This window comes from Gekko japonicus, unplaced genomic scaffold, assembly GCF_001447785.1.
Source record: "Gekko japonicus isolate JY-2015 unplaced genomic scaffold, Gekko_japonicus_V1.1 scaffold240, whole genome shotgun sequence".
Lineage (NCBI taxonomy): Eukaryota > Metazoa > Chordata > Lepidosauria > Squamata > Gekkonidae > Gekko > Gekko japonicus.
The window spans coordinates 477,253-500,974 of record NW_015164672.1 but is presented as its reverse complement, the minus strand read 5'-3'; the positions used below and the strand labels follow the sequence as shown (position 1 = coordinate 500,974).

Below are 23,722 nucleotides of genomic sequence, written 5' to 3'. Positions count from 1 at the left end.
GGGGGGGAGGCAGGGTGGCCCGGCTGGGAGAAGGGAAAGTATCCGGACTAGATGGGGAAGGCGGAGCGGAGGGCTGAGTTCCAAAAGGGGGCGCGCCTGGAGGGGCGCAAGACTGTCCGCACGAAATGTGCGCCTAGGTGTGATGGACGTGGGGCGAGATGGGGGGGGGAGGCAGGGTGGCCCGGCTGGGAGAAGGGAAAGTATCCGGACTAGATGGGGAAGGCGGAGCGGAGGGCTGAGTTCCAAAAGGGGGCGCGCCTGGAGGGGCGCAAGACTGTCCGCACGAAATGTGCGCCTAGGTGTGATGGACGTGGGGCGAGAGGAAAGCACCCCGAGAACTGTGCCGGGGATCGTGGCCCGTGCATACAGCCACGCGGGACTGGGGCGCGGGAGAATCTGGGGGAATGGCCCGGAGGAACCGGCAGGGTCTCACCCGCATTGTCCCCCGCGCTTTTGAACGGCGCCCATCCTAAGCAGAGTTCCCTCTTCCTCAGCCCGCGGACTTAGGCGGACTTGGAACGGTTGCAACTCCGGTGGGGAACTGTCTGCAGCTGTTCTGCGGGGAAGCCGGAGCGGTTCCGCGAGTGTCCTTTCAAAGGTCGCTTAGGGGGTGCTCGGGCGGGGGAATGGTCAGTCGCATCGAGGGACAAGAGAACTTATTATTTTATTATTTATTATTCAAATTGATATCCCGCCCTCCCCGACGGGCTCAGTGCGGCTAACAAGGGCACAAAGCCATAATAAAACAGTTAAAAGCGGAATAAAACAATACAAAATTACAATAAAGTGCTGGTGCTCTGAAAGATCATAGTTCCAAGATGGGTTCTGGAAGATGGACCCACAAGGAAGCAAGTTCCAAGACAACACTGCCCTTCGATCTTGGTGCGCTGGAAAAGCTTGCGGGGGCTCTTAGGGACCGACGCTGAACACAACCCCACCGAGTAGTAAATAACCGTCCCGGGATCGCGCAAAGCACCCTCCCTCTGCGATCCTGGGCATGCTTATGCAGGCGTCCGTGCCCACCCGGTTCGGCGGGGCTCACTCCTGGGGTTGCAGGCTCAGGAGCCGAGCTGGAAACCGCGGGAGGGCCAGCGCAGCGTCGGTGGGTACCAAACTCCCGCCCAGGCCCAGCCCTCCCTCTGGGAAGCAGCTGGACATTTGAAACTCCTCCGCAACTCGGTGCGGCGGAGAGCTAAAGTCACTCTCGGTCTCTCTCTCTCTCTCTCGGCCGAACCTGCTTGGCGGGGAGGTCTCGAGGACTAAAGGGAGGAGGAGAAAGTGGCCGGTGTAAGAGTCGCTCCGGATCCCCGCTGGAGAGGAGAGCGGGGGATAAGACCGAGCTGACTGGAGGAGGGCTAGAAGGACAAGCCCCGTGGATGGGGAGGAGGAGGGGGCGGGGCAGAAGCCGAGCTGGGCGGGGAGAGAGCCGGGCATGGGGAAAGAAAGAGGCCGATTGGTGGTTTGGACTGACAGGGCATGGTAGCCCAATTTGCAAAGGTGTCCGATTGTTGTCCCTTAAGTCTGCAAGCAACGGGGCAGGGAAGGCCGTGGCTCGGTGGCACAGCATCTGCTTGGCATGCAGAAGGTCCCAGGTTCGACCCCCAGGCACCCCCAGTTGAAAGGATGCAGGCAGTAGGTAATGTGAAAGATCCCTCCCTGGAGACAAGCCTGACTTAGATAGATCAAGGATCTGTTTTAGTATAAGGCAGCTTCATGTATTCATGTCAAATATGGTCATTCGGTGGAAACTGATGACTTTTATGAGCAGAGGCATTTTTTATTTTTTGCTATGGCTCCGCGGAGAACCTTGGGTAGGAAAGTAGGTGGTGAACGTGGCAGGGAGCCAGCAATGTGAGGACTGACCTACAGGGACATTGCCGGTTAATGGTTGGAAAGACGAATGTAGGATCCTGCGGCCAGGTTGTACCTGGGAGACTCCAGGTTGGAATCCCCATTCTAATGTGGAAGCTGACTGGGTGACCTTCGGCCAGTTTCAACCGCACCTACCTCACAGGGTTGTTGTGAGAATGAAATGGAGAGGAGAACAATGTAAACTGCTTTGGGTCCCCACTGAGGAGAATGGCAGGGTATAAATGAAGATAGTTAGATGGATGATGATAGATGATAGATGGATGATGATAGATAGACGACGATAGCTAGATGATGGATGATGTAGATAGATAGATGGATAGATGGATAGATAGATGGATAGATGGATAGATGGATAGATGGATAGATAGATGGATAGATGGATAGATAGATAGATGGATAGATAGATGGATAGATAGATGGATAGATAGATGGATAGATAGATGGATAGATGGATAGATGGATAGATGGATAGATAGATGGATAGATAGATGGATAGATAGATGGATGGATAGATAGATGGATAGATAGATGGATAGATAGATGGATAGATAGATAGATAGATGGATGATGGATGATGATGATGGATAGATAGATGGTGGACGGACAGATATTTGGCACCACGGCAAAGATCTGAAATGGTGACTTTTGGGGCATCCTGGAACTGGCATCCCACGTAGGTTTCTTAACCCCTTGTCCAAGGATTAATTACAAGCAGAACCCATTTGAAGTGCAGGGGGCTGTTTAGCCCTGAAATAGGCATTTGAAAGTGACTCTGAGCATATAAAGAGCAGCATGTCCTTTGACACTGGATGAACAGAAGCAGGTCACACTGGGGGGACAATTATTTCCATTTTTAAAACAGTATTATTTAGACACTGCTCCGCTACTGATATACAGATGCAAAGAGAGAGAGACTTCTTGCTCCCAAGGAGCTTACAAGTTTGAGGGGGGGGCAGAGGGCAGGGAGACACAGGAGAAGGGTGGGGAAATGCAGCTTCCCTGAGCACAGAGTTGGGTATGAAGGGAAGAACTGCTTACTGGGCGGGGTGGGGTGGGGGTATGAGAGGGATAAAGTTTGAGATGTCCTGATGGCGGGTGTGTGTGTGAGAGAGGAGATGCAGAAGGCAAAATGTGTGTATACATTCAATGCAGTCTTTTGTTCCAAGCAGGGTTAAGATTGTCCTTGGGCGGGTGGGATGGCAGAATGGCTATCTATCATCTATCTATTTTTCTATATATCATTTATCAATCATCTATCTCATTCTTGAGGGCTGAACTTTCCGCCATTTCTCCCCCCCCCCAATCTGTCTTTCTATCTCTCTGTCCATCTATCATCTGTCTCTCCTTCCGCCCACCCGCCTGTCCATCCGTACATCCATCCAATCCATCCAATTCATCCATCCATCCATCCATCCATCCATCCATCCATCCATCCATCGTTCCTTCCCGCAAAGAGCGCAAGGCATTGGATAGGGTTCTCTCTCCCTACTTCACAGGGCTATTGTGAGGAGACATACTGGGAAGGAACAGGCCCCTTAAACTCCTCCGAGGAAAGTTGGGCGGGGTATGTTGCCAGTACAGAAAACCGGTGATTGGCCTATTTTGTGCTGAGGGGGCCTGGGATTCCTTTCCAGGTGCTTTTTGCTTTGGTGCCGGGCCCTGGTGGGAGAAATCTTTGGCTTGAGGTTTCATGGCTTTCCGCGGTCGTGAAGAAGAGCCTCACCCAGATGAGGCACTGATACCAGACCAAACAGGAGGTGATGTGAAAGATCTTCCACTGCCTGAGACCCTGGAGAGCTGCTGTGGTTTTTGTTTGTTTGTTTGTCACCACCCTGTTCTCCAGTCGGTGGTGGGAAGGGCTGTCGAGTCACAGCAGACTTTGGGGGCCCTGGTGGGGTTTTCAAGGCAATAGGCGTTCGGCGGTGGTTGGCCATTGCCCGACTCAGCACCAGTGTTCCCTCTAAGCTGAGTCAGTGTGAGCTGGCTCACGGTTTTTTAGCCTCCGGCTCACACATTTTTGTCTCAGCTCAGGAAGGGTGGCTCCAAAGCAAACTAATTCATGTGGTAGCCAAATCGCTCGCTCACAACTTTAATGCCAAGTAAGCTCACAAAGTAGGATTTTTGCTCACAAGACTCCACAGCTTAGAGGGAGCATTGCTCAGCACCCGATTATTTGCCAGGGCCGACCCTGCTCAACTTCTGAGATCTGGCTGGCCTGGGCAGTCCAGGCCATGCTAACTTTGATGGACCCGCAGCCCCACAAACACCCAGGGGGGGACCGGTGCGTCTCTGAAGCCCACGGCGGCTCCCAGTCATCTCTCAAGAGTGAGAACCTGGAAGAGCCGTGTACAGTGTGGCTCCAAGTAGGCTGAAAACAGTGGCTGCTGTGAGGCCGAGCAGGGAGAAAAGAAAATGCAGGAGGAGGAGGAAGAAGAAGCAGCCGCAAAAACAGAAGCCAAGATCCCGGTTGCCTTTCACGTGAACTTCGCAGAGGCACGCAAGAGCTGCATTCAGACGTGCCGTCAAACCAGGCTTGCCCTGCGGCTTCCCTGAAGAAACCTCCCATCTCCGAACGCCCCGGTCGTCCGAAGGCAGGCAGGCAGGTGCCGGCGCGCTTGGAGGGGGCTTGGTTGTTCCTTCGGCAAACGGGGGCCCTGAGAAGGGATTCCAGCCTGGCGTGTCGACCTCAGCGCCAGCGAGAGAGCGGGGCCCAGGCTGTGAGCTTCTTCCTCAAAGCTCGCCTCTCTTGTGCCTTCAGACGCCTCCGAGGAGGACTAACGCGGGAGCGACTTCTAGGGAATGAACTCGATGGCATCGCAAACTGGTCCACGTTCCCTCCTGCAGCCGCTGACAGCTTTGGTCGAAGGAAGGGGGGGGGGGGAGGAATTCAGCTTAGAGGAATCTACTGATACACAGTTTTGTTGGGTGATAGTGAGATATTGAAAAAATGGTATTTAGCAGAGATAAAATAGTCCAGCAGAGCCAGAGTAAAATAATTCAGACTGAGAGTCCATGTGTGATTAAAATATAACGTTTTTACTAAATTCTAGCATAGGGAAGGGTAACTGGGATGAAAATAATAACAGAGCATAATCGGCTACATCTTTACACTACAAAGACAAAACTAGAAGAGAGAATGGCTGCTCTCCTTCTTTCAGAACACCAGACAAAGACTGGAAGAGAAGCCATAAAATGCTAATACACCTTGACACTTTAGTCCCAATCAAATTCCTAGATTAGGGAGAAAATTCCCGGGCTTCCTACATCTAAAGAACATTGGTTACATGAGAAACATGTGACTTCCTGTGAGGAACATAAACAAACATTTAACCCCAGATATACTGAGTGTTTTCAACTTGTAATACCGAACAGAAAGTCCTAACCCTGTTTCCTTGGAAGCAAATCAATAAGATTTACTTCTGTGCAGGGCTTTTCTTTGGAAAAAGAGGTGCCGGGACTCTCAAGAGGCAAATGAAGTTTTCAATCTGTATACTGAAAACTCACGAACTTTTAATCATTTTTAAAAGAATTTTGTTGAAGAACTCTGTTCCGGCGCGTTCCCACCAAGGGGGGGGGGGGAGCCCTGCTTCTGAGAAATCCTTCTTGTAAGCAAATACAAAGACATCTGCACCTCAGGAAGCGGAACTCGAGCAAAAAGGTTTGTGAAATAGGTGGAGGAGGCAGTGCTGAAGGGGGAAAGGGATCTTTAACAGAAATCCTTACCCAGCATGGTGCCATCCTTAACCGGCATGGTGCCATGGTCAGTGCCGGGCTAGGATCTATGAGAACCAGGTTCCAGTCCCCAATCCACCAAGGAAGTTTTCTGGGTAACCTTAGCGCAGCCACATTCTCACCGCCTCGACTACCTTGCAGGGTTGTTGTGAAGATAAAACAAGAGGAGGGTAGAATGATGCGAGCCACTCTGAGGGAGCAAGGTGGGGTATAGATGAAGTAAACAAACACAGCTGTCTTATCGAGCGAGATCCCTGGTAACGAAGGTCCTTCTGGCCCAGTCCAGCCCTCTTTGACTGGCAGTGGCTCTTCCCAAGAGCTCAGGCAACTGCAATTCCCAGACCTGTTAGGTTACCTGAGGTCTTTTGGAGTGGAAATGATGGGCAGCGCCAGTTTCAGGTGTGTGTGTGGGGGGGAACTGGGCAGACAATGCCCACCATGGCCCAGCTTCAGCCCCCCCCCCTTTGGCCTTTTCTATCCCCACACCTACATGCCCTCCCACCTGTTCATGCACCCTTCTGCTTGCAAGCCCACCTACCGTCCATGCTGTGTTCCCTGCACCCCCTGTGCACCCTTTCCCTGAAAGCCCTGGCCACGGCCTATGCAGCTGAAAGTGCAGCCACCTTTACAGCCAGGAGTGCAACCGCTGTGAACCACCCACATGACCTTCCTCGGTTACTCTGGCCAGTTGGCAGCTTGGGTGCAGAAAGGTGGCAGGGGAGGTGTGCGGGTGGGGGCTTAGCAACAGTGGGCCCCACCAGAAGTCCTGGGCCCGGGCAGCTGCCCCACCTTGGGGTATGCTGAAGCCAGCCCTGATGCTGGGGACTGAACTTCAGGTGCTTGGCAGCTGTGCTAGAGCTCTTCCTTTTGTGGTGCTCATAACCTCTTTGATATTCTAAAAATCTTCCAGTCTTTTGTGTGCTTGACAGCAGGGAGGATTCAGGCTCCAAAGAACTCATTCAAAAACTGAAAATGGAGCTTTTCATAAGCTGCAAAATGGTTTTGGGGAGAGAGAAAGAGAGAGAGAAGAGAAGGAGAGCTGTTGTTTTTTTCCCCTGCCCCACTTTTTTTCTATCTTAAGGAGTCTCAACAAAGCAGCTGACAATCACCTTCCCTTCCTCTCCCCACAACAGGCACCTTATGAGGTGGGGGGGCCCTGAAAGAGCTCTGAGAGAACTGTGACTGGCTCAGGGTCACCCAGCAGGCCTCATGTGTCTCAAAGGGGCTTACAGTCACCTTCCCTTCCTCTCCTTACAACAGACACCTTGTGAGGTGGGGGGGGGGCTGAGAGAGCTCTGAGAGAATCGTGATTGGCTCAAGGTTACCCAGCAGGCTTCTCTTGTCTCAAAGGGGCTTACAAGAAGAGTGGGGTATACATCCAATCTCTTCTTCTTTTCTGTCTGAAGTGTTAACCGTCCATTCAACCACCTCCACATTCCAGCTCCTCCTTGACCTTCTTGTGTAAACCAGGCCCCAGGCCAAACTCAATCCTAATCTGATTTAATCAAAAGAATATACAGCTGGCTTCGAGCCACATGCCTCTGAAGTTCTCTGATTGGGTACCCAGCTGTCTAATTTGGTCATTAAAAGAGCTGTGGACTTGGAAGTCCCCACCCACCCAGTGAAGTCCCCTATCAAAAATCTACTCCCAGTTTACTTTAAAATCCTTGGAGGGAGCGACCCACATAGTACCTGGGCATTTCCCCCCTGTGTGTATAAAGTGTGGTTGTCACAACTGATTTATGGTGGCCCCATCTGGTTTTCAAGGCAAGAGACTGAGGTGGTTTTCTGTTGCCTTCCTCTGAAGTTCCTTCCGAGTTCACAACTTCCAGTAGATTAATTTGTCTGAAAGAGATCATTCACTTCCCTTCCCTTCACACTTCAGTCTACTGTGAGAAGAGTTGAACTGTCATTCCCGATGACAACTCACTACGATTCTTCCAAATTTCTTACATCACTCTTCCACTGAATCATATTTTTTCCCTCCTGAATGTGTTATATCTGACCCGAGGGCTGTTCCACTTGAACAACAAAAATTCACAAGGAAGAACTAGAAGGCCTTCTACAATTTCATTGCATTTCTCCCATTGAGGCTAAGGATTTGAGGCAGTTCTCCAAGGAATGCTCTTGGAAGAATGCCAAAATTAGGAACACATAAAAAAAAAAGTGGTGTATTAATTCTAAATAAAGAACAGTTGCTTGAAATGGTGTGGCATAGCGGATAGAGGGACATACTGGGAAGACTCATGTTCAGACCTCCCCCCACCACCCCCCGCCGCCATGGAAGCTTGCTGGTTAACCTTGGGCCAGTGACACTGGGCCAGTTTGGCGTAGTGGTTAAGTGTGCATACTCTAATCTGGGAGAACCGGGTTTGATTCTCCATTCCTCCACTTGCACCTGCTGAATGACCTTGGGCAAGCCATAGTTCTGGCACAGCTGTTCTTGAAAAACATCAGTTTCTGTCAGAGCGCTCTCAGCCCCACCTACCTCACAGGGTGTCTGTTGTGGGGAGGGGGAGGGGAAGGGAAAGGAGTTTGTAAGCCGCTCTGAGACTCCTTTGGGTAGTGAAGGGTGGGGTATAAATCCAATCTCTTCCCTTCTTCTCTTCTCTCCATAGCCCTCCTGCCACTGGAGCATATTTCAAAGATTGGGGTAATTTTTTTTTGTTTGGGTAGATGTTTGACTCAGATCAGTGTATGTATATATACCTGAAGAATGAAAGCAGGTGTGGTGTGGTGGTTAAGAGTGTTAGACTAGCAGACTAATAGCTGGGAGACCTGTGTTCAAATCCCCATTTCTGACATGGGAAACTCGCTGGGTGACCTTGGGCCAGTCACATTCTCTCAGCCTAACCTATCTCACAGGGTTGTTGTGAGCGTAAAACGCAGGAGAAGAGAATGATGTAACCTGCTTTGGCTCCCCATTGGGGAGATAGGTGGGATATAAATGAAGGAGGAGGAGGAGATTGGATTTATATCCCGCCCTTCACTCAGAGTCTCAGAGCATCTTACAATCTCCTTTCCCTTCCTCTCCCCACAACAGACACCCTGTGAGGTAGGTGGGGCTGAGAGAGCTCTTTCGAGAACGGCTCTTTCGAGAACTGCTCTGAGAGAACTGTGACTGACCCAAGGTCACCCTGCAGCTGCATGCGGAAGAGTGGGGAATCAAACCCAGTTCTCCCAGATTAGAATCCACACCCCTAACTACTACATCAACCTAACCACAGTTTGGAATACTCCCCTGTGTGAAAAGCTCCCTGCAAAGTAAGACAGTGAGCAGAGAGAGGGAGCGGTATCTTCCCCATGGTATGCAATTTTCTATCTGCAGGAAGTTCTTTTACAATGAGCATGCAAAACCAGAATTCCCCCTATGGTTGCCAAATTCCAGGAGATCGCCTGGAATTTTTAGAAATCAGTTCCCCTGGAGGAAATGTCATCTTTATAGGATGGAGAATATGGCATACATAAATGCTGAACCCCCTCCTCTCCCGTTTCCAGGCTCTATCCCCAGGTCTCCAGGAATGTCCCAACCTGGAGTTGGCAACTTAAGACCATCTCCAATGGTGCACTCCATTCTACCATTTCAGTGTTTCGCCTCCTCCTTCTCCTGTATGTGCCCACAGTGAGATTCAGCTGAGCAGGAGGCGCAGAGGGAAACCTGCTTGCTTTGAAACATCTCTATAAAATCTCCATCAACAAAAGAAAGAACCAATCCCGGGTCAATATGGTTGAGACAACTGTCCAAAGACCTACATTTGTTGGGGGGTTTTTTCCAAAAAACCCTGAAGTGTGGAATTCTTAGTTTTATGTCCCACCTCATTGCTTCCTTAAAAAAAAAAGAGTTATAAAAACAACCCAAAGAAGAACCCAACTTAAAAAGCAATTAAAGGCTCAGCAAAAGTGTCATTCTCTCTCTCTCTCTCTCTCTCTCCCCCTTTTGTTCCGCCTGTCAAAATGCTTTATGGGGTTAATACCTGCGGCTTTGTCAACAGGAGTTGTGTTAATGGCAAGCACATTCGGATGGGCCTAATGCAGACCATGTGCCCTCCCAGGAGAGCACTAATCTGCGGGGACGGCGGAACACATGGAACCCTCCGGAGAACCCCAAAGCTGAAGCTGGGGTAGCATTCGAGCCTGGTTTTGAAACTTGGATGTGGTGTGGAAGTTACATTTTCCGCATCATTGAAAATGCAGACTGGGAGGGGGGGTCAGAGATTGGGGGGTGGTGTGTTCTGCTCATTTCATGCCTTCCTGCTTGAGATGACCTTACAAGTTTACAGGGCCTGGTACGGTGCCGGGACTACATTTCAGCCCACAGGGCAGCTCTGGCATCTGTTTTCTTCAGTGCCAGGAAACGGCCCTGGGAACCATGGAGCTCGGCTAAAGGTGCAGAGCTTCTAAGACTGTTCAGAATATGGGTGCCAGGTGGGACCTCTCCAGCCTATTTATCCAGTCCCCTGGAGACAATGGATGCTTTGGAGGGTGGACTCCATGGCGCTGTACCCCACGGAGGTCCCTGTCCCCCCCAGGTTCCATTCCCAAATTTCCAGGTATTTCCCAACCTTTTGCACTAGGGTTGCCAGGGCAGGGGATGGTGGATAGGGTTGCCAGATCCAGGTTGGGAATTACAACTGATCTCTAGACCACAGAGATTAGTTCCCCTGGAGAAAATAGCTGCTTTGGAGGGTGGACAGTCTGTGACATCACTTCCGGGGGAGGGGAACCAGAAGTGATGTCAGTCCTTTCTGGGTTTCCCCCAGAAGTGATGCCATTGCTGCTGACTATCTCCGTTGACTACGATAAAAACATGTGTGTGATTCCCCTTGTTCATGCGTCATCAGGAGGATCATGGCCAGCATATACTCCCGTTATGTGTGATTGGTAGGCCCTGGGCTTGCCCAGCTCCAGCGAGGGGCTGGAGATTTCCCAGAATTACAACTGATCTCCAGACTACAGAGATCAGTTCCCCTGGAGAAAATGGCTCCTTTGGAGGGTGCCCTTTATGGCATTATACCCCATTGAAGTATCCCCGCCTTCCCCACCTCGGCAGGGTATAATGCCACAGAGGCCACCTCCCGAAGCAGCTATTTTCTCCAGGGGAACTGATCTTATTCACCTGGAAATCTGTTTTAATACTGGGAGACCTCCAGGTGCCATCTGGAGGTTGGTAACCCTACATGGCAGGGGGAGGGTTCTGTCATTTGAGAAATCAATTGACTGTCAGTTTCACTATGTGAGTAATGACTAGCTAATTCTTCCCCATATGAATTCATATCAAAGTCATGCGTTCCAGCTGTGGCTGGAATTAAGATTGATCACAGTAATTTCCCCAAACTATGTGCACGCTAGTGACGAGAGACATAACTGCAGAAAATAAATTACTGGAATAATTAAAAGCTCTTGTAAACTCAAAATACTTGCTCACAAAGGAGGTTGGCCGCTGCATCTCTGTCATGATTCACTGTTCCGGCTTTGCTTTCTTCCGATTAGCCCCTGCTGTGGGTGGCTAATCTGCCACACCTCTGCCTTGGTTTGATTGGATCATTCAATCACTGCTGAGAGAAGGAGAGAGAGAGAGCGGAGTTACCTGCCTTCAGAGGAGGTGGCCCACTGTGTCTGTAATGAGTTACTGCTCTGATATTGTCTGCTTCAAAACAGGAGGCATACTCAAGATCAGTGCCATTCAGAAACCCAGAGCTGGGATGCTTTGAGGATGTGTGTGGCTGCGTATAGATGTACCTGTGAAAAATACAAGTGACACAGTTTTTCTGTTGAGGTATAAGCACTGTTCCCTCCCCTGCCTTCTCAAAAGATGCAGGTGTAATCTCTGAATCGAATGCTAATTGCTTATTCTTAGGGTTGCCAATCCCCAGTTGAGGGCAGGAGATCCCCTGGTTTGGAGCCCCTCCCCCTGTTTCAGGGCTGTCAGAGAGTGGAGTGGGGGTGTGGTGGCTGCTCCATTATACCTTATGGAGACCAGACTCCATAGGGTATAGTGATCGATCCGTGGGTATCTGGGGCACGGGAGGGTCCTGTTTTTTGAGGCAGAGAGACCAAAATTTCAGCATAGCTGGTGGTGCTTCTCCTGAAAAAAAAACCCCAAGTTTCAAAAAGTTTGGACCAGGGGGTCGAATTCTATGAGCCCCAAAAGAAGGTACCCCTATCCTCCAATATTTCCAATGGAGGGAAAGTATTTAATGTGATGGCCAGAACTCCTTTCGGAGTTCAATCGCCTAGTGACATCATAAAACTGATGTCACATCCTTGCTCCTAGCTCTGCCCCCAAAGTCTCCTGGCTCCACCCCCAAAGTCCTCAGATATTTCCTAAATTGGACTTGGCAATCCTACTTATTTTGCACCCTTTCCCTGCTGCTTTAGAATGCCTGCTTATCTTTTTACTCCCCCCCCAGCAAATTGCATAATTATCTGATCACTAAATTGTTCTGTATTTTTTAAAAAAAATGAAAAACTGCTCTGGCAATTGGGGGGGGAGGGTAGTTTCATGATTGACTTGATGGCTAGCCAATCAGTGGGCTTTGGGCTGTCTCCACTGCCCTCAGTCCAACCAAAACTCAGTGGTGTGTATGCAACCACCTGTGGGCTTTGAGAAGATGGACTTTCCCACCTCTCTTTCCTGTTGCAGTCCATTGAGGCCCCTTCCATTCTTGGGGGGGGGGGGGTGTCAGTGAACCCTCAGGAACAGCATAAGGAGAAAAGTGGTCATCAGCAGTGAAAGAGGAAAACTGGCTGAAGTTTGAAACCATTGCCTCCTTTCCTGAAGACTGAAGTGCCCTTAAGTGTTTGGGGGCTGCATGGTTGGAATACAGGACATGCCAATGAGTTCTACTGCTCAAATTATATATGTCTGGACTAGGGTTGCCAACATTGGGTTGGGAAATTCCTGGAGATTTGGGGATGGAGTGTAGGGGAGGGTTAGGGTTTTGAGAGGGACAGGACCTCAGTACGAATGTGTGATTCCATAGAGTCCACCCTCCAAAGTAGCCATTTTCTCCAGGGGAACTGTCCTTTGTCATCTGGAGATAATTTGTAATTCTGGGAGATCTCCAGGTCCCACCTGGAGGATGGCAGCCCTAGTCTGGACATATTAGTATGGCAGGGGTCACACCAACTGAATTTGTGGGCACTTCTGGAATTCCGAGAACAGGTAGTGGATGCCACAACAAAATGGCTGACATGGGGGCTAAATCCAGTCACAAAACTTTGGAAGGTTCCACAAAATGTTAAATTAGGGTTACCAGATGTCTTCTTTTTAGAGGACACATTATCCTTTTTTAATGTGCCTGTCTTCCTTTGGGCTCTTTTTAAAAAAACTGATGAAAATGTCATCTTTTTGGGTTGGGAGGTTAGGAATATTCCTAGTTAGCAGCAATTATCACAACTTAAATAGGAGGGGTATTTAAAATGAGATTTGTCATAGGGATCACTTCTCTGAAGTTGTCAGTCGGAAAATATGTCCCCTTTTCTGCTTTTCAGAATATGGTAACCACAGTCAAGTGGTTCCAAGCCATGCATTTTCCAGTGTTAGAGGCAGCTATTTCCAAACGGGTGTCCCTTGCTAACTCAAAAACGTTGTCTCCTCTTGGTCTTCTGAAGCACCTCCTACTCCGATGTGGTGGGGAAAAGCAGGATTAGTTCTTTGTTCTGGGGAAGAAGCAAGAGTGTACTTGGAAACACTGGTGATCATCATGGGGGAGTTATTGCCCTTCAGGCTTTCAAAACTAAGCGTTTCTGAGAGGACGAGCCAAGCGTGCCTCCCATTTTAATTCAGAAAAATTGGGCTGTTCATTAGAACTCTGGGAAACCTGATTTGCATGAATCTGTCAGTGTGCCTGTCAAATCATGACAGTTGCTGAGGTAGGTTAAGTTGTTACATTCAAGATTTTTGCACGTGGGTGGCCTAGCAGCCATTCTGGGCTCCACTGTCTGTACCATGTTATGTATGAGACTATTTAACATCAAAGTGCTGTGCCCCCAACTCCCCCTACCCATTTCTGGATCTTCAGATATGCTGATATGTTCAGGTAGTGTTGAAAACAAGTCTGGAAAGAAGTGGATTCCACCTAGGGCTGCCAGGTTTCCCCCTGGCTACCGGCAGGGGATGAGGGGAGCGTTGCTAGTTCCTGGTTGGGAAGCTCATGGAGATTTGGGAATGGAGCCCGGGAAAGAGAGAGACCTCAATAGGGTATAATGCCATAGAGTCCACCCTCCAAAGCATCCATTTTCTCCAGGGGGACTGATCTCTTAACCTGGAGATGACCTGTAATTCCGGGGGATCCCCAGGTCCCACCTGGAGGCTGGCATCCCTAAAATTTCCACCCCCCTCACTGAAATTCAAAAGGGGTTTCTTCCCAGAAGCAGCCATTTTGAAAGCAGAGCTTAGCCCCTCCCACTCCCTATAGCAGCTACACGTGGAGTGGAGTTTCCCATTTGAGATAGAAACAATGAGATTTTTATTATCTCTGGTTCAAGGTTGGGGAGGGGGGGATGTGCCATGCCCCCACTTTCTTCAGGGGGCTTCCCACTGCCTGTGGGGGGGGGATCCTTGTGTGGAATCAGCCACTGTTAGGGTTGCCAACCTCCAGGTGGCGGGTGGAGATCTCCTGGGATTACAACTGATCCCCGGGTGACAGAGATCAGTCCACGTGGAGAAAACGGCCACTTTGGAAATTGGACTCTGTGGCACTATACTCTGTTGAAGCCCCTCCCCTCCCCAAACCCTGCCCTCCCCAGGCTCCACCCCCAAATCTCGAGGTATTTCCCGACCTGGAGCTGGCAACCTTAGCCACTGTGAGTGTCCACAGTTTCCCATGATAGTGGGGAGGGAGATCAGTCATGACAGGCGACCAGGGGTCAGTTGGGGGGGGGACGCGGGAGGACGCCATCCCCCCGGGTGAGGTGCGGGAGGGCGGGGCCTGGAGCTCCCTGCTGGTGCCCGCTGGAGGTTGCCGCCAGCTGTGGGGTGTACACACTTCCGGTGATGTCAGGGGGTGTGGCATATGCTAATGAGTTATGCTAATGAGTCCCCCTAGCTCTTTTTCTACGAAATGACCCCTGCAGGCGACTGTTTTTGGCAGCAATGGCCTGTTGGCCTCGCCCCTCCGACTCACATCGATCTACATTAGAGCACTTTGAAGCGCATCCCTTCCATGTCCATTCCTTTCTCAAGACAGCCCTGAGAAAAGCCCGGAAGCCTGCAGAAGTGACATGGATGTGCATTGCTCATTTAAGAAATGCGTCTTTGGGTTTAACGGCACATCATGGGCAAAGAGACACAGCTGAGCCCCGGTGCCTTTTTTTTTTTTTTGCTTCCTTAGCAGTTGCAGGGGGCAATCGGGAGGTTGCCTTCACGCCTCCAACCTCTCCCCCCCCCCTTGTACTTAGCTGACGGGAAAGAGACAGGAAGGCCAGCCTGGCTTGATGGATAAGAGGTTAGATAGTTGGGCATTCGGATCTATGCTCTGCCATGCACTCTCTGAGTAGCCTTGGGCCAGACAGATGGTTCCTCGTGTCTAAAAGAGGAGTTGTAACGATCTGCCTGGCGGAGAGATTGCATGAGATAAGTACTGCGTGAGATGATTTAGTATTGATTGGTTTAAAAATCCATTCATTTTTCTTGTTGAAAATTTCTGCTTCCTTAAACGTCTGTGCTCTTTCTCCCTTGCTGCCCCTTCTGCCTGGAGCTCCCTCCCTCCCTTCCTCCCAGAAAACCAGTCTTTTGTCACTTCTTTCTAACCCCTCCTCAGTGCTCACTTTTTCTGTAAAGCACTTGGCCTAACCCAGTGATGGCGAACCTTTTAGAGACTGAGTGCCCAAACTGCGACCCAAAACCCACTTATTTATCGCAAAGTGCCAACACGGCCATTTAACTTGAATACTGAGGTTTTACTTTAGAAAAAACAACTCATACATTAACTTAAGATGATGCAAACAAAGTAAGGAAAGCAATCCCAAATGCTTTCATTTACTTACTCTGAGTGCCACCTCTGGCACCCGTGCCATAGGTTCACCACCACTGGCCTAACCCCTTAATCCTCCCCCACTGAAACTAAGCCTGAACTGACTACTTAGGGAAGAAGCATGCATGCACACAAAAGCTTATACCCAGAATTAAACTTTGCTGGTCTTCCAGGTGCCACTGGACTCAAACGTTGTTCTGTTGCTTCGGACCAACCCGGCTACCCCACCGGAATCTACCTTCCCTTCTGTCTTTCTCCTCTTCTCTCTCCACTCATTCTTCTAGCTCGCATTTGAGATTGGAAGGTCTTTGGGCTCAGAGAGCTCGCCTCGGTGTTGCTTTATGAAAGCATCGATTGCCCTCCCACTAGGGTTGCCAGCTTCCAGGTGGAGCCTGGAGATCTCCTGGCATTTCCCCTGGAGAAAATCCCTGTTTTGGAAGGTGGACTCACTGGCATTAGACCCCACTGAGGTCCTGCCCCTACCCAGACCCCTCTCTCCCCAGGCTCCACCCCCCCAAAAAAATCTCCAGTTGTATCCCAACCCAGAGTTGGCAACTCTGCCTCCTACCTGAGGCTTTTCTGACATTTAGCTACAAGGTAAAAACATTTCTGTTTGACCAGAAATTACTTTGGTGATTTTTCTGAATTACGGCCTTTAACCTGCCCAACGCTGCCCTTAGAATCATTTTGTGCTGCCTTGACATTGCTTTTATCAGATGGCAATTGTCGAACTGCTTAGGATAGTCTTATACTGGTGGGGTAGCTCAATTGTTTACTCTTTCCATTATTCCCCCCCCCCCGAATTCTTAATTGCGCTTTGCTCTTTTATTGTTCACCGCCGTGAGCTCATCTCTAGAATGGTGGCATTCCAATCCTCTCTTTCGCACATTTTTATCCTACTCTTCCTCCAGGGAGCCTAGGACCGCGTACACAGTTCTCTCCCTTCCTCCAGTTTATCTTCACAACAGCCCTGCAAGTAGGGTTCCCAGCTCCAGGTCTGGAAATTCATGGAGATTTGGGGGATGGAGCGTGGGGAGGGGCCTCCGCAGGGTACAATGCCATAGAGGACACCCTCCCAAGCACCCATTTTCCCCCGGTGGAACGGAGTTCTGTTGTCTGGAGATTGGCAACCCTCCTGTGAGATAGGCTAGGCTGAGAGGGGGGGTCACCCACTGAGCTTCGTAGTGAGTGGGGATTTGAACCTGGATCTCTCAAGTCCTTGTTCAACACTATCCCATACTGGCTCTTAGCAATGGTTGACGTACAATCCATGATGTTTATAAAAAAAATCACTTCAACTGGGCCCTGATTCCATGTGTCACTGTGGAGGATACCTAACAGGACTGTGAGCATATTTATTTCTGTATTTATTTATTTATATGGTGTCACCAATGCTCATGGCAGCCTCCAGACTACAAGGCGGGTGTGGGGGGGTCCCTATCCCAAGGAACTTACTGCCAAAAATTTGACACAGAGAGAAGAAACAAAGAGAAATAATTCAAAATAAAACTGAAATTAAAAAAGGATTAAGAGAAATTTGGAACAAGAGAGAACCCATGTGGTATAGTGGTTACTGCAGGGCTCTTTTTGTAGAAAAAGCCCAGCAGGAACTCATTAGCATAATAGGCCACACCCAACAGCAGGAACTCATTAGCATATTGGGCCACACCCCTGACAGCACAGCTCATTAGCACATTAGGCCGCACCCCCATATTACCAGAAGTGTAGTTATCCAGCCACACCCACCTTTTGCTTGTTATTCTGTTTCCCTTGTTTGTTGTCCAAACCCAGGGCTTTTTTGTAGCAGGAACTCCTTTGCATGTTAGGCCACACACCCGTAGCCAATCCTAATGCGTTTCTGCTGTTGGGTGTGGTCTATTATGCTAATGAGTTCCTGCTGGGCGTGGCCAACTCGGGAGCCAGCCGGAACTTCGTTCCTGTGCGTTCCTGCCCAAAAATAGCCCTGGTGGTTAGACTGTCAAACTGTGACCTGGAAGATCCAGCTTCGAATCCCACCTCTGCCACGGAAGATTGTTGGACAACCTTGGGCCAGTCACACACCAGTGGCCTAACCTACCTCATAGGGTTGTTGTGAGGATAGAATGGAGAAGAGGAGAAGGATATAAGCCACTTTAGGACGGTCCCCATTGGGACAAAAAAACGGGGTATAAATGATGTGATTAAATAAAGAGATGGGGGGGGTGGCAATAAACAAGATAAGAATGTGCATTTGTTCCACTTACCCAGGCTTCGTCTTAGTCGGGAAGGGTGGCTGAGAACTTGCACCAAAACCATCCTTAAACAGGATGGGTCTGAAGGAAGTGAAAGAGCGCTGCTGCCTGCTTGCCGGCCAGCGGCACCAAGCACATGCCTTTAGAAGGCGAGTAACCCCTTTCATTCTGCTTATTTCCTGGCCCAGGACCCCGTGGGAGCCACCAAGGAGGAGTGCCTCACTGGGCGCTTTACCGCCAGTGGGGAATGCTGCAGAACCTGTAATCTCGGGGAAGGCGTCATCCAGCCCTGTGGGGTGAACCAAACCATCTGTGAGCCATGCCTGGACAGTAAGTAACCCACCGGCTTCATTTCTTCTCCCCGCCCCTTTTGTAGAATGTGCAGAACCTCGTTGCTTGGCAAAAGCAAGCGGAGTTGTCAGCAAAAGACACGTTTGCAATGGGAACGGGTGTTTCCTTGTTTTTGTTTTACTCGAATGTACGGCCTGCTTCCTCCCTAGCTAACAGAACCGACAAGCTCAAGTAATGCACAGAGCACTGCTGGACTTGGACCGGGCAGGCCTGGATTCCAGTCTTCGCTTGGCCCTCTTCCTTTCACCCCCTTTGGGAAACGATCTTGAGGGCTGCTGTCTGGGAGGACTGCGGGTAGCCAGGATGGAAGTGAACTGGGCACAGGCTTGCCAACCTCCAGTAACACCTAGAAACCTCCTGCTATTGCAAATGATCTCCAGATGACCAAGATGTTCCCTTGGAGAAAATAGCTACTTTGGAGGGTGGACGCTGCAGTATCCTGCTGAGGTCCCTCCACCCCCCAAACCCCACCTTTCCCCCAGGCCATGACCCCAACTTCTCTAGGTATTTTTCAACTCAGAGCTGGGCACCCTAGGCTTGTGCAGCCCCTGGGGTCCTGGCAGCACTCACACCTGGCCCACAACCATCAGGCCAACAGCTGTAGGCTTGGGTAAGCCTACACTTGTTGGCACTGTCGCCATGGCTTGGATCTGACTGCCACAAATACCACATGAGCCACTCAGCTCGGTTTGCTCTAGGTTTCCCTTGCTCAAAAGCTAGTCGAATCCGACTCTAGGGTTGCGGTGCTCATCTCCCGTTTCCAAGCCGAAGAGCCAGCGCCGTCCAAAGACATTTCCGTGGTCATGTGGCCGGCATGACTAAACACGGAGGCGCATGGAACGCTGTTACCTTCCCACCTATGCGGTACCTATTTTTCTACTTGCAATTTCTTGCTTTCAAACTGCTAGGTTGGCAGGAGCTGGGACCAGAGACGGGAGCTCACTCCGTCATGCGGTACTCGGGTCTCGAACTGCCAACCTACAGACCTTCCAGCCTGCAGCTCAGCGTCTTAACCTCTGAGCCACGCCAGGGGTTTTTTCCTGCAGGAGCGCACAGGAGCAGAGCTCCGGCAGTAAAGAGCCCAGGGGGCGGGCACATGCAACAAGCCACACCCCCTGCTCCCAGCAGCCCTCAGTCAGAGCAAGAAGCAGCCTAAGCTGCAGAGCCCCCCCCCCAGCCCCCCAGTCCAAAACAGTCCAGTGGCACCTTTAAGGCCAAGTTTTATTCAGGCACAAGCTCTCCCTCCTCTGCGAGGACAGATCTGCACGTTCCCCCCCTCCCCTCCAATAGCTAGCAATCCAAAACAGTCCAGTGGAGCCTGAGCGGTGGGTGTTGCCTTCTGACACACTTCCGGTGATGTCATGGGGTGTGGCATATGCAAATAAGTTGTGCTAATGAGTTATGCTAATGAGCTCCTGCACATCTTTTTTTACGAAATGACCCCTGGAGCCACCAAGGCCCGTCAGTTTGCTCTAGGGCTGTTTTAATGCCGTATCTACTCTTGAGCAGCTCTGACCCTGTTTTAGGAGAGCAAGATGGGGGGAAGGGAGATCCTAGCCTAAGTCTGTCCCACAGAAGCAGTTTGAAGAGATTCTTTCCAGAGGATGCTGAGGTTTAAGCTTTGGAGACCCTCCGTAGTCTTTCTGCGTCCCTTCAACATGGCCCTTCTCCCCCCATCTGGAGCAGCACTTTGCAATCGGGGTTCACAGTGTGGAGGGAAACACAACCCCTGACTGCCCCTTCTAATGCGGCTACGCCCTTCTATCACCTCAGTCGCTGAGACCCGTCCACCTTCAACACTACCAGTTCTTGACAACACAAAACTATCCTTATAATTCCCAGACTGGCAAATGTGAAGTTGGTAGCCAGGTGGGTGAGGCAATCAATTGGACCATAGTGATAAATGGGGTCTTGGGGCACCTTCAAAACAAGGACGTTTTTATTCTAGCATCAAACTTTCACAGAGCACAAAGGTTTATGTATGTATGTGCTGTCCAGTCTCAAATGATTTATGGAGAACCCAGCAAGGGGCTTTCAAGGCAAGTGAGGTGGTTTGCCATTGCCTGCCTCTGCAGAGCCTTCCTTGGTGGTCTCCCATCCAAGCACCATCTGAGATCCGACAAATTCGGGCTATACCACACCACCTTGTGTGTGCCATCAGTGCACAGTGCCATCAATTCACAGCTGACTCATGGTGACCCTAACAAGGGCTTTCAAGACAAGTGAGAAGCAGAGGCAGTTTGCCATTGCCTTCCTCTGCAGAGTCTTCCTTGGTGGTCTCCCTTCGAAATGCCAACCCTGCTTAGCTTCCGAGGTCTGCCAAGATTGGGCTGCACTATGCCCCCTTCCCTCCCCACAAAAGCTATGCTAGCCCTCCAGGCGCCGCAAGACCCTGATTTCTTTTTGCTGCAAGAGAGGAACACAGCTACGTCTCTGGAAGGATTGCATGGAGCTGCTTTGTTTATTGGGTGTGCCGGATGATTTTTAAAATGTTAAATATGAACAGCGTTTGCTACCAGACAGCTGACCTCGTACTGTGATAGCAGGGGTGCCTGGCCAAGGCAGCCAGTCCCATTCCAGACCCCTCAAAAGCACGGTGACCTGGCAACAAGAGCAGGAAAGACCTGCGTGATTCATTCTGCTCGACACAGCATTGGTTAAAAATAACTAAAAATAACCTTCCTATGCAAAATCAATGGCTGCTACTTAACCTCGCGGAGAATGGCAGCGGAGAAGCTGGGTATCGAATACCAGGCAGATAATCTGACCTTGGAAGAGTTGCTGTATTGGCATTTGGCAGGGCAGGAAGAACGCAGGAAGCTCCTGCCGCTGTGCTCTAGGATTTGGATACGGTGGGGGAGAAGGTTGGCTTTAGGGCTCCGACAAAGTTTCTCCGTGCCCCAACCCCGAACCTTGCAGGATCCTTGATCAGGGATGAATCACTCAGTTGCATCTTGCACCCCACCGGCACTGCAGTTTTGATTTATTCTGGACAACCAGCACGCTAGCAGAAAATGCTTACAAGCCCAACATGGCAGCAGCCGCTGGCGGGGGGGGCAGGGGGGCGGTTTCAGCTGAAAGCCGACACCGGAGAGGGGGAAATCAATAGAGAGAAGCAAGCACAGCTGCTTACTGAGACCAACTTCCAGATGAATCAGTTCCTAAAACACCAGTGTGTGGACCTGCTCTCTCCACTCACATCCGAAACATCACCATGAGCATCTGAATTTGCCTCCATTGCTGGGCACAGTCCACACCTCCTCCTGTATATCCTTTCCCCACATCTGGATTTCTTAGTGCTGAAGTGAGTGCCTAATTAAACAGGGACTAACTTCTCTCCGCTTTCCTTTGCCCTTGTTTGGGTAACGTGCTGTCTTGCCAACCTCCAAGTGGCACCTGGAGATCTCCTATTATAGTTAATCTCCAGACGACCAAGGTCAATTCCCCTGGAGAAAATGGCTGCTTTGGAAGAAGAAGAGATTGGATTGATACCCCACCCATCACTCCCCAAAGGAGTCTCAGAGCGTCTTACAATCTCCTTTCCCTTCCCCTTCCCACAACAGACAGCCTGTGAGGTAGGTGGGGCTGAGAGAGCTCTTTCGAGAACTGCTCCTGAGAGAACAGCTCTGAAAGAACCTGTAACCGACCGAAGATCACACCAGCAGTTGTATGTGGAGAAGTGGGGAATCAAACCCGGCTCTCCCAGATGAGAGTCTGCATTCCTAACCACTACACCAAACTCCACTGGAAGGTGGAGTCTATTGCATTAAACTGTCCCAAGGTCCCTCCCCTCCTCAAACCCCACCCTCCCCAGGCCCACCTCCAAAATCTCCAGGTACTTCCCAGCCCAGAGCTGGCAACCCTATACCAGTGTCCCAAATATGAGCCATTGTCTGCCCGTACTATCCAAGCACATATATTTTTAAGAAAGCCAATTGCATTCACGTCTATCTGTAACATTATACAGTGGGTTTTAAGTCAACAAAACACAGAGCATGCATTGCTGTGGGTACTCTTACAGCGGCCCTGTATGGCAGAGGGCCAACACAAAGGGGAAAGTAGTTTTCTGAAGGCTATCTAGTGAGTTCTCAACTTAGAGGAGATTTGAAAGGGGTCCGCTGGGCTCACAAATCACACACCATGAGTAGGTTTCTGAGCCTTGCCCAACCCTTGTTATTTTACAATCCCTCAGGGCTCAAAACAGAGGAGATGAAGATCTTACATCTGGTAGGTCCATAACACACAAATTGCAGGCTTGGGCAGCCTTAATTTGCCTCAGGGCTGAACAGGGAAATGTGAGGGGGCTTAACCCTTCAGTCTCCGCTTGGTCTAGCTGTTTGAAATAGGCTGCCCTGCTCTGCTATTAGTATACTAAATGAACCAAACCAAAAAACGTTTTATCGTTTTTTCCTTAAAGTGCTAATTGCTGAGCTGCGAAGCTGGTTTCAGACAGTAAAGCCAAGTGGAGATGGAAGGGTTAAATCCCCCCCATCCCCTGGATGACCCTGAGACAAACTGAGGCTGTGGTTTACATGTTATATACAGATGGGATCTTTATCTGGTCTTTTGAGCCCTGTGTGGGAGAAGAAAAAAAAAAAGGTGGTTTTTATACCCCACTTTTTTTTACCCTCAGGGGTCTCAGAGTACAATCACCTTTCCTTCCTCTCCCCAGAACAAGTTGGGTAGCCGTGTTAGTCTGTCTGTTGTTGTTGTTCAGTCGCACAGTCGAGTCCAACTCTTCGCGACCCCATGGACCAGATCCCGCCAGGACTTCCTGTCTTCCGCCGTCCTCTGAAGTTTGCTCAATTTCATGTTCGTTGCATCAATGACACTGTCTAACCATCTCATCCTTTGCCGTCCCCGTCTTCTTTGACCTTCAATCTTTCCCAGCATCAGGGTCTTCTCCAGTGAGTGCTCCCTTCTCATTTGGTGGCCAAAGTATTTGAGCTTCAGTTTCATTATCTGGCCTTCCAGGGAACAGTCAGGGTTGATTTCTTTTAGGATTGACTGATTTGATCTTCTTGCAGTCCAAGGGACTCTCAAGAGTCTTCTCCAGCACCATAGTTCAAAAGAATCTATTCTTCGGCGCTCGGCCTTCCTTATAGTCCAACTCTCGCAGCCATACATGACTACTGGAAATACCATTGCTTTGACCATGCGGACTGTTGTTGGCAGGGTGATGTCTCTACTTTTTATCATGCTGTTTAGGTTCGCCATTGCTGTTCTCCCAAGGAGCAGGCGTCTTTTAATTTCATGGCTGCTGTCACAGTCTACGGTGATCTGGGATCCCAGGAACGTGAAGTCTGTCACTACTTCCACGACTTCCCCTTCTATTTGCCAAGGAGTGATGGGGCCGGATGCCATGATCTTAGTTTTTTTGATGTTGAGCTTCAAGCCCACTTTTGCGCTTTCCTCTTTTACTCTGAGCAAGAGGCTCTTTAGATCCTTTTCACTTTCAGCCATTAGAGTGGTATCATCTGCATATCTGAGGTTGTTGATCTTTTCCCCAGCAATCTTAATTCCCGCTTGTGATTCATCCAGGCCAGCATTTCGCATGAT

General features: G+C 50.1%; 1 protein-coding gene across 1 annotated transcript in view; it reads left to right on the top strand.

The window, feature by feature from the left end:
* The window catches only part of NGFR (nerve growth factor receptor), a 93,118-nt gene that overhangs the window by 5,851 nt on the left and 63,545 nt on the right, over positions 1 to 23,722 (top strand). Inside the window, exon 2 of the mRNA XM_015409225.1 lies at positions 18,001 to 18,142. Within this exon, the coding sequence (XP_015264711.1) occupies positions 18,001 to 18,142 (142 nt within the window). The remainder of the gene's footprint in view (positions 1 to 18,000; positions 18,143 to 23,722) is intronic.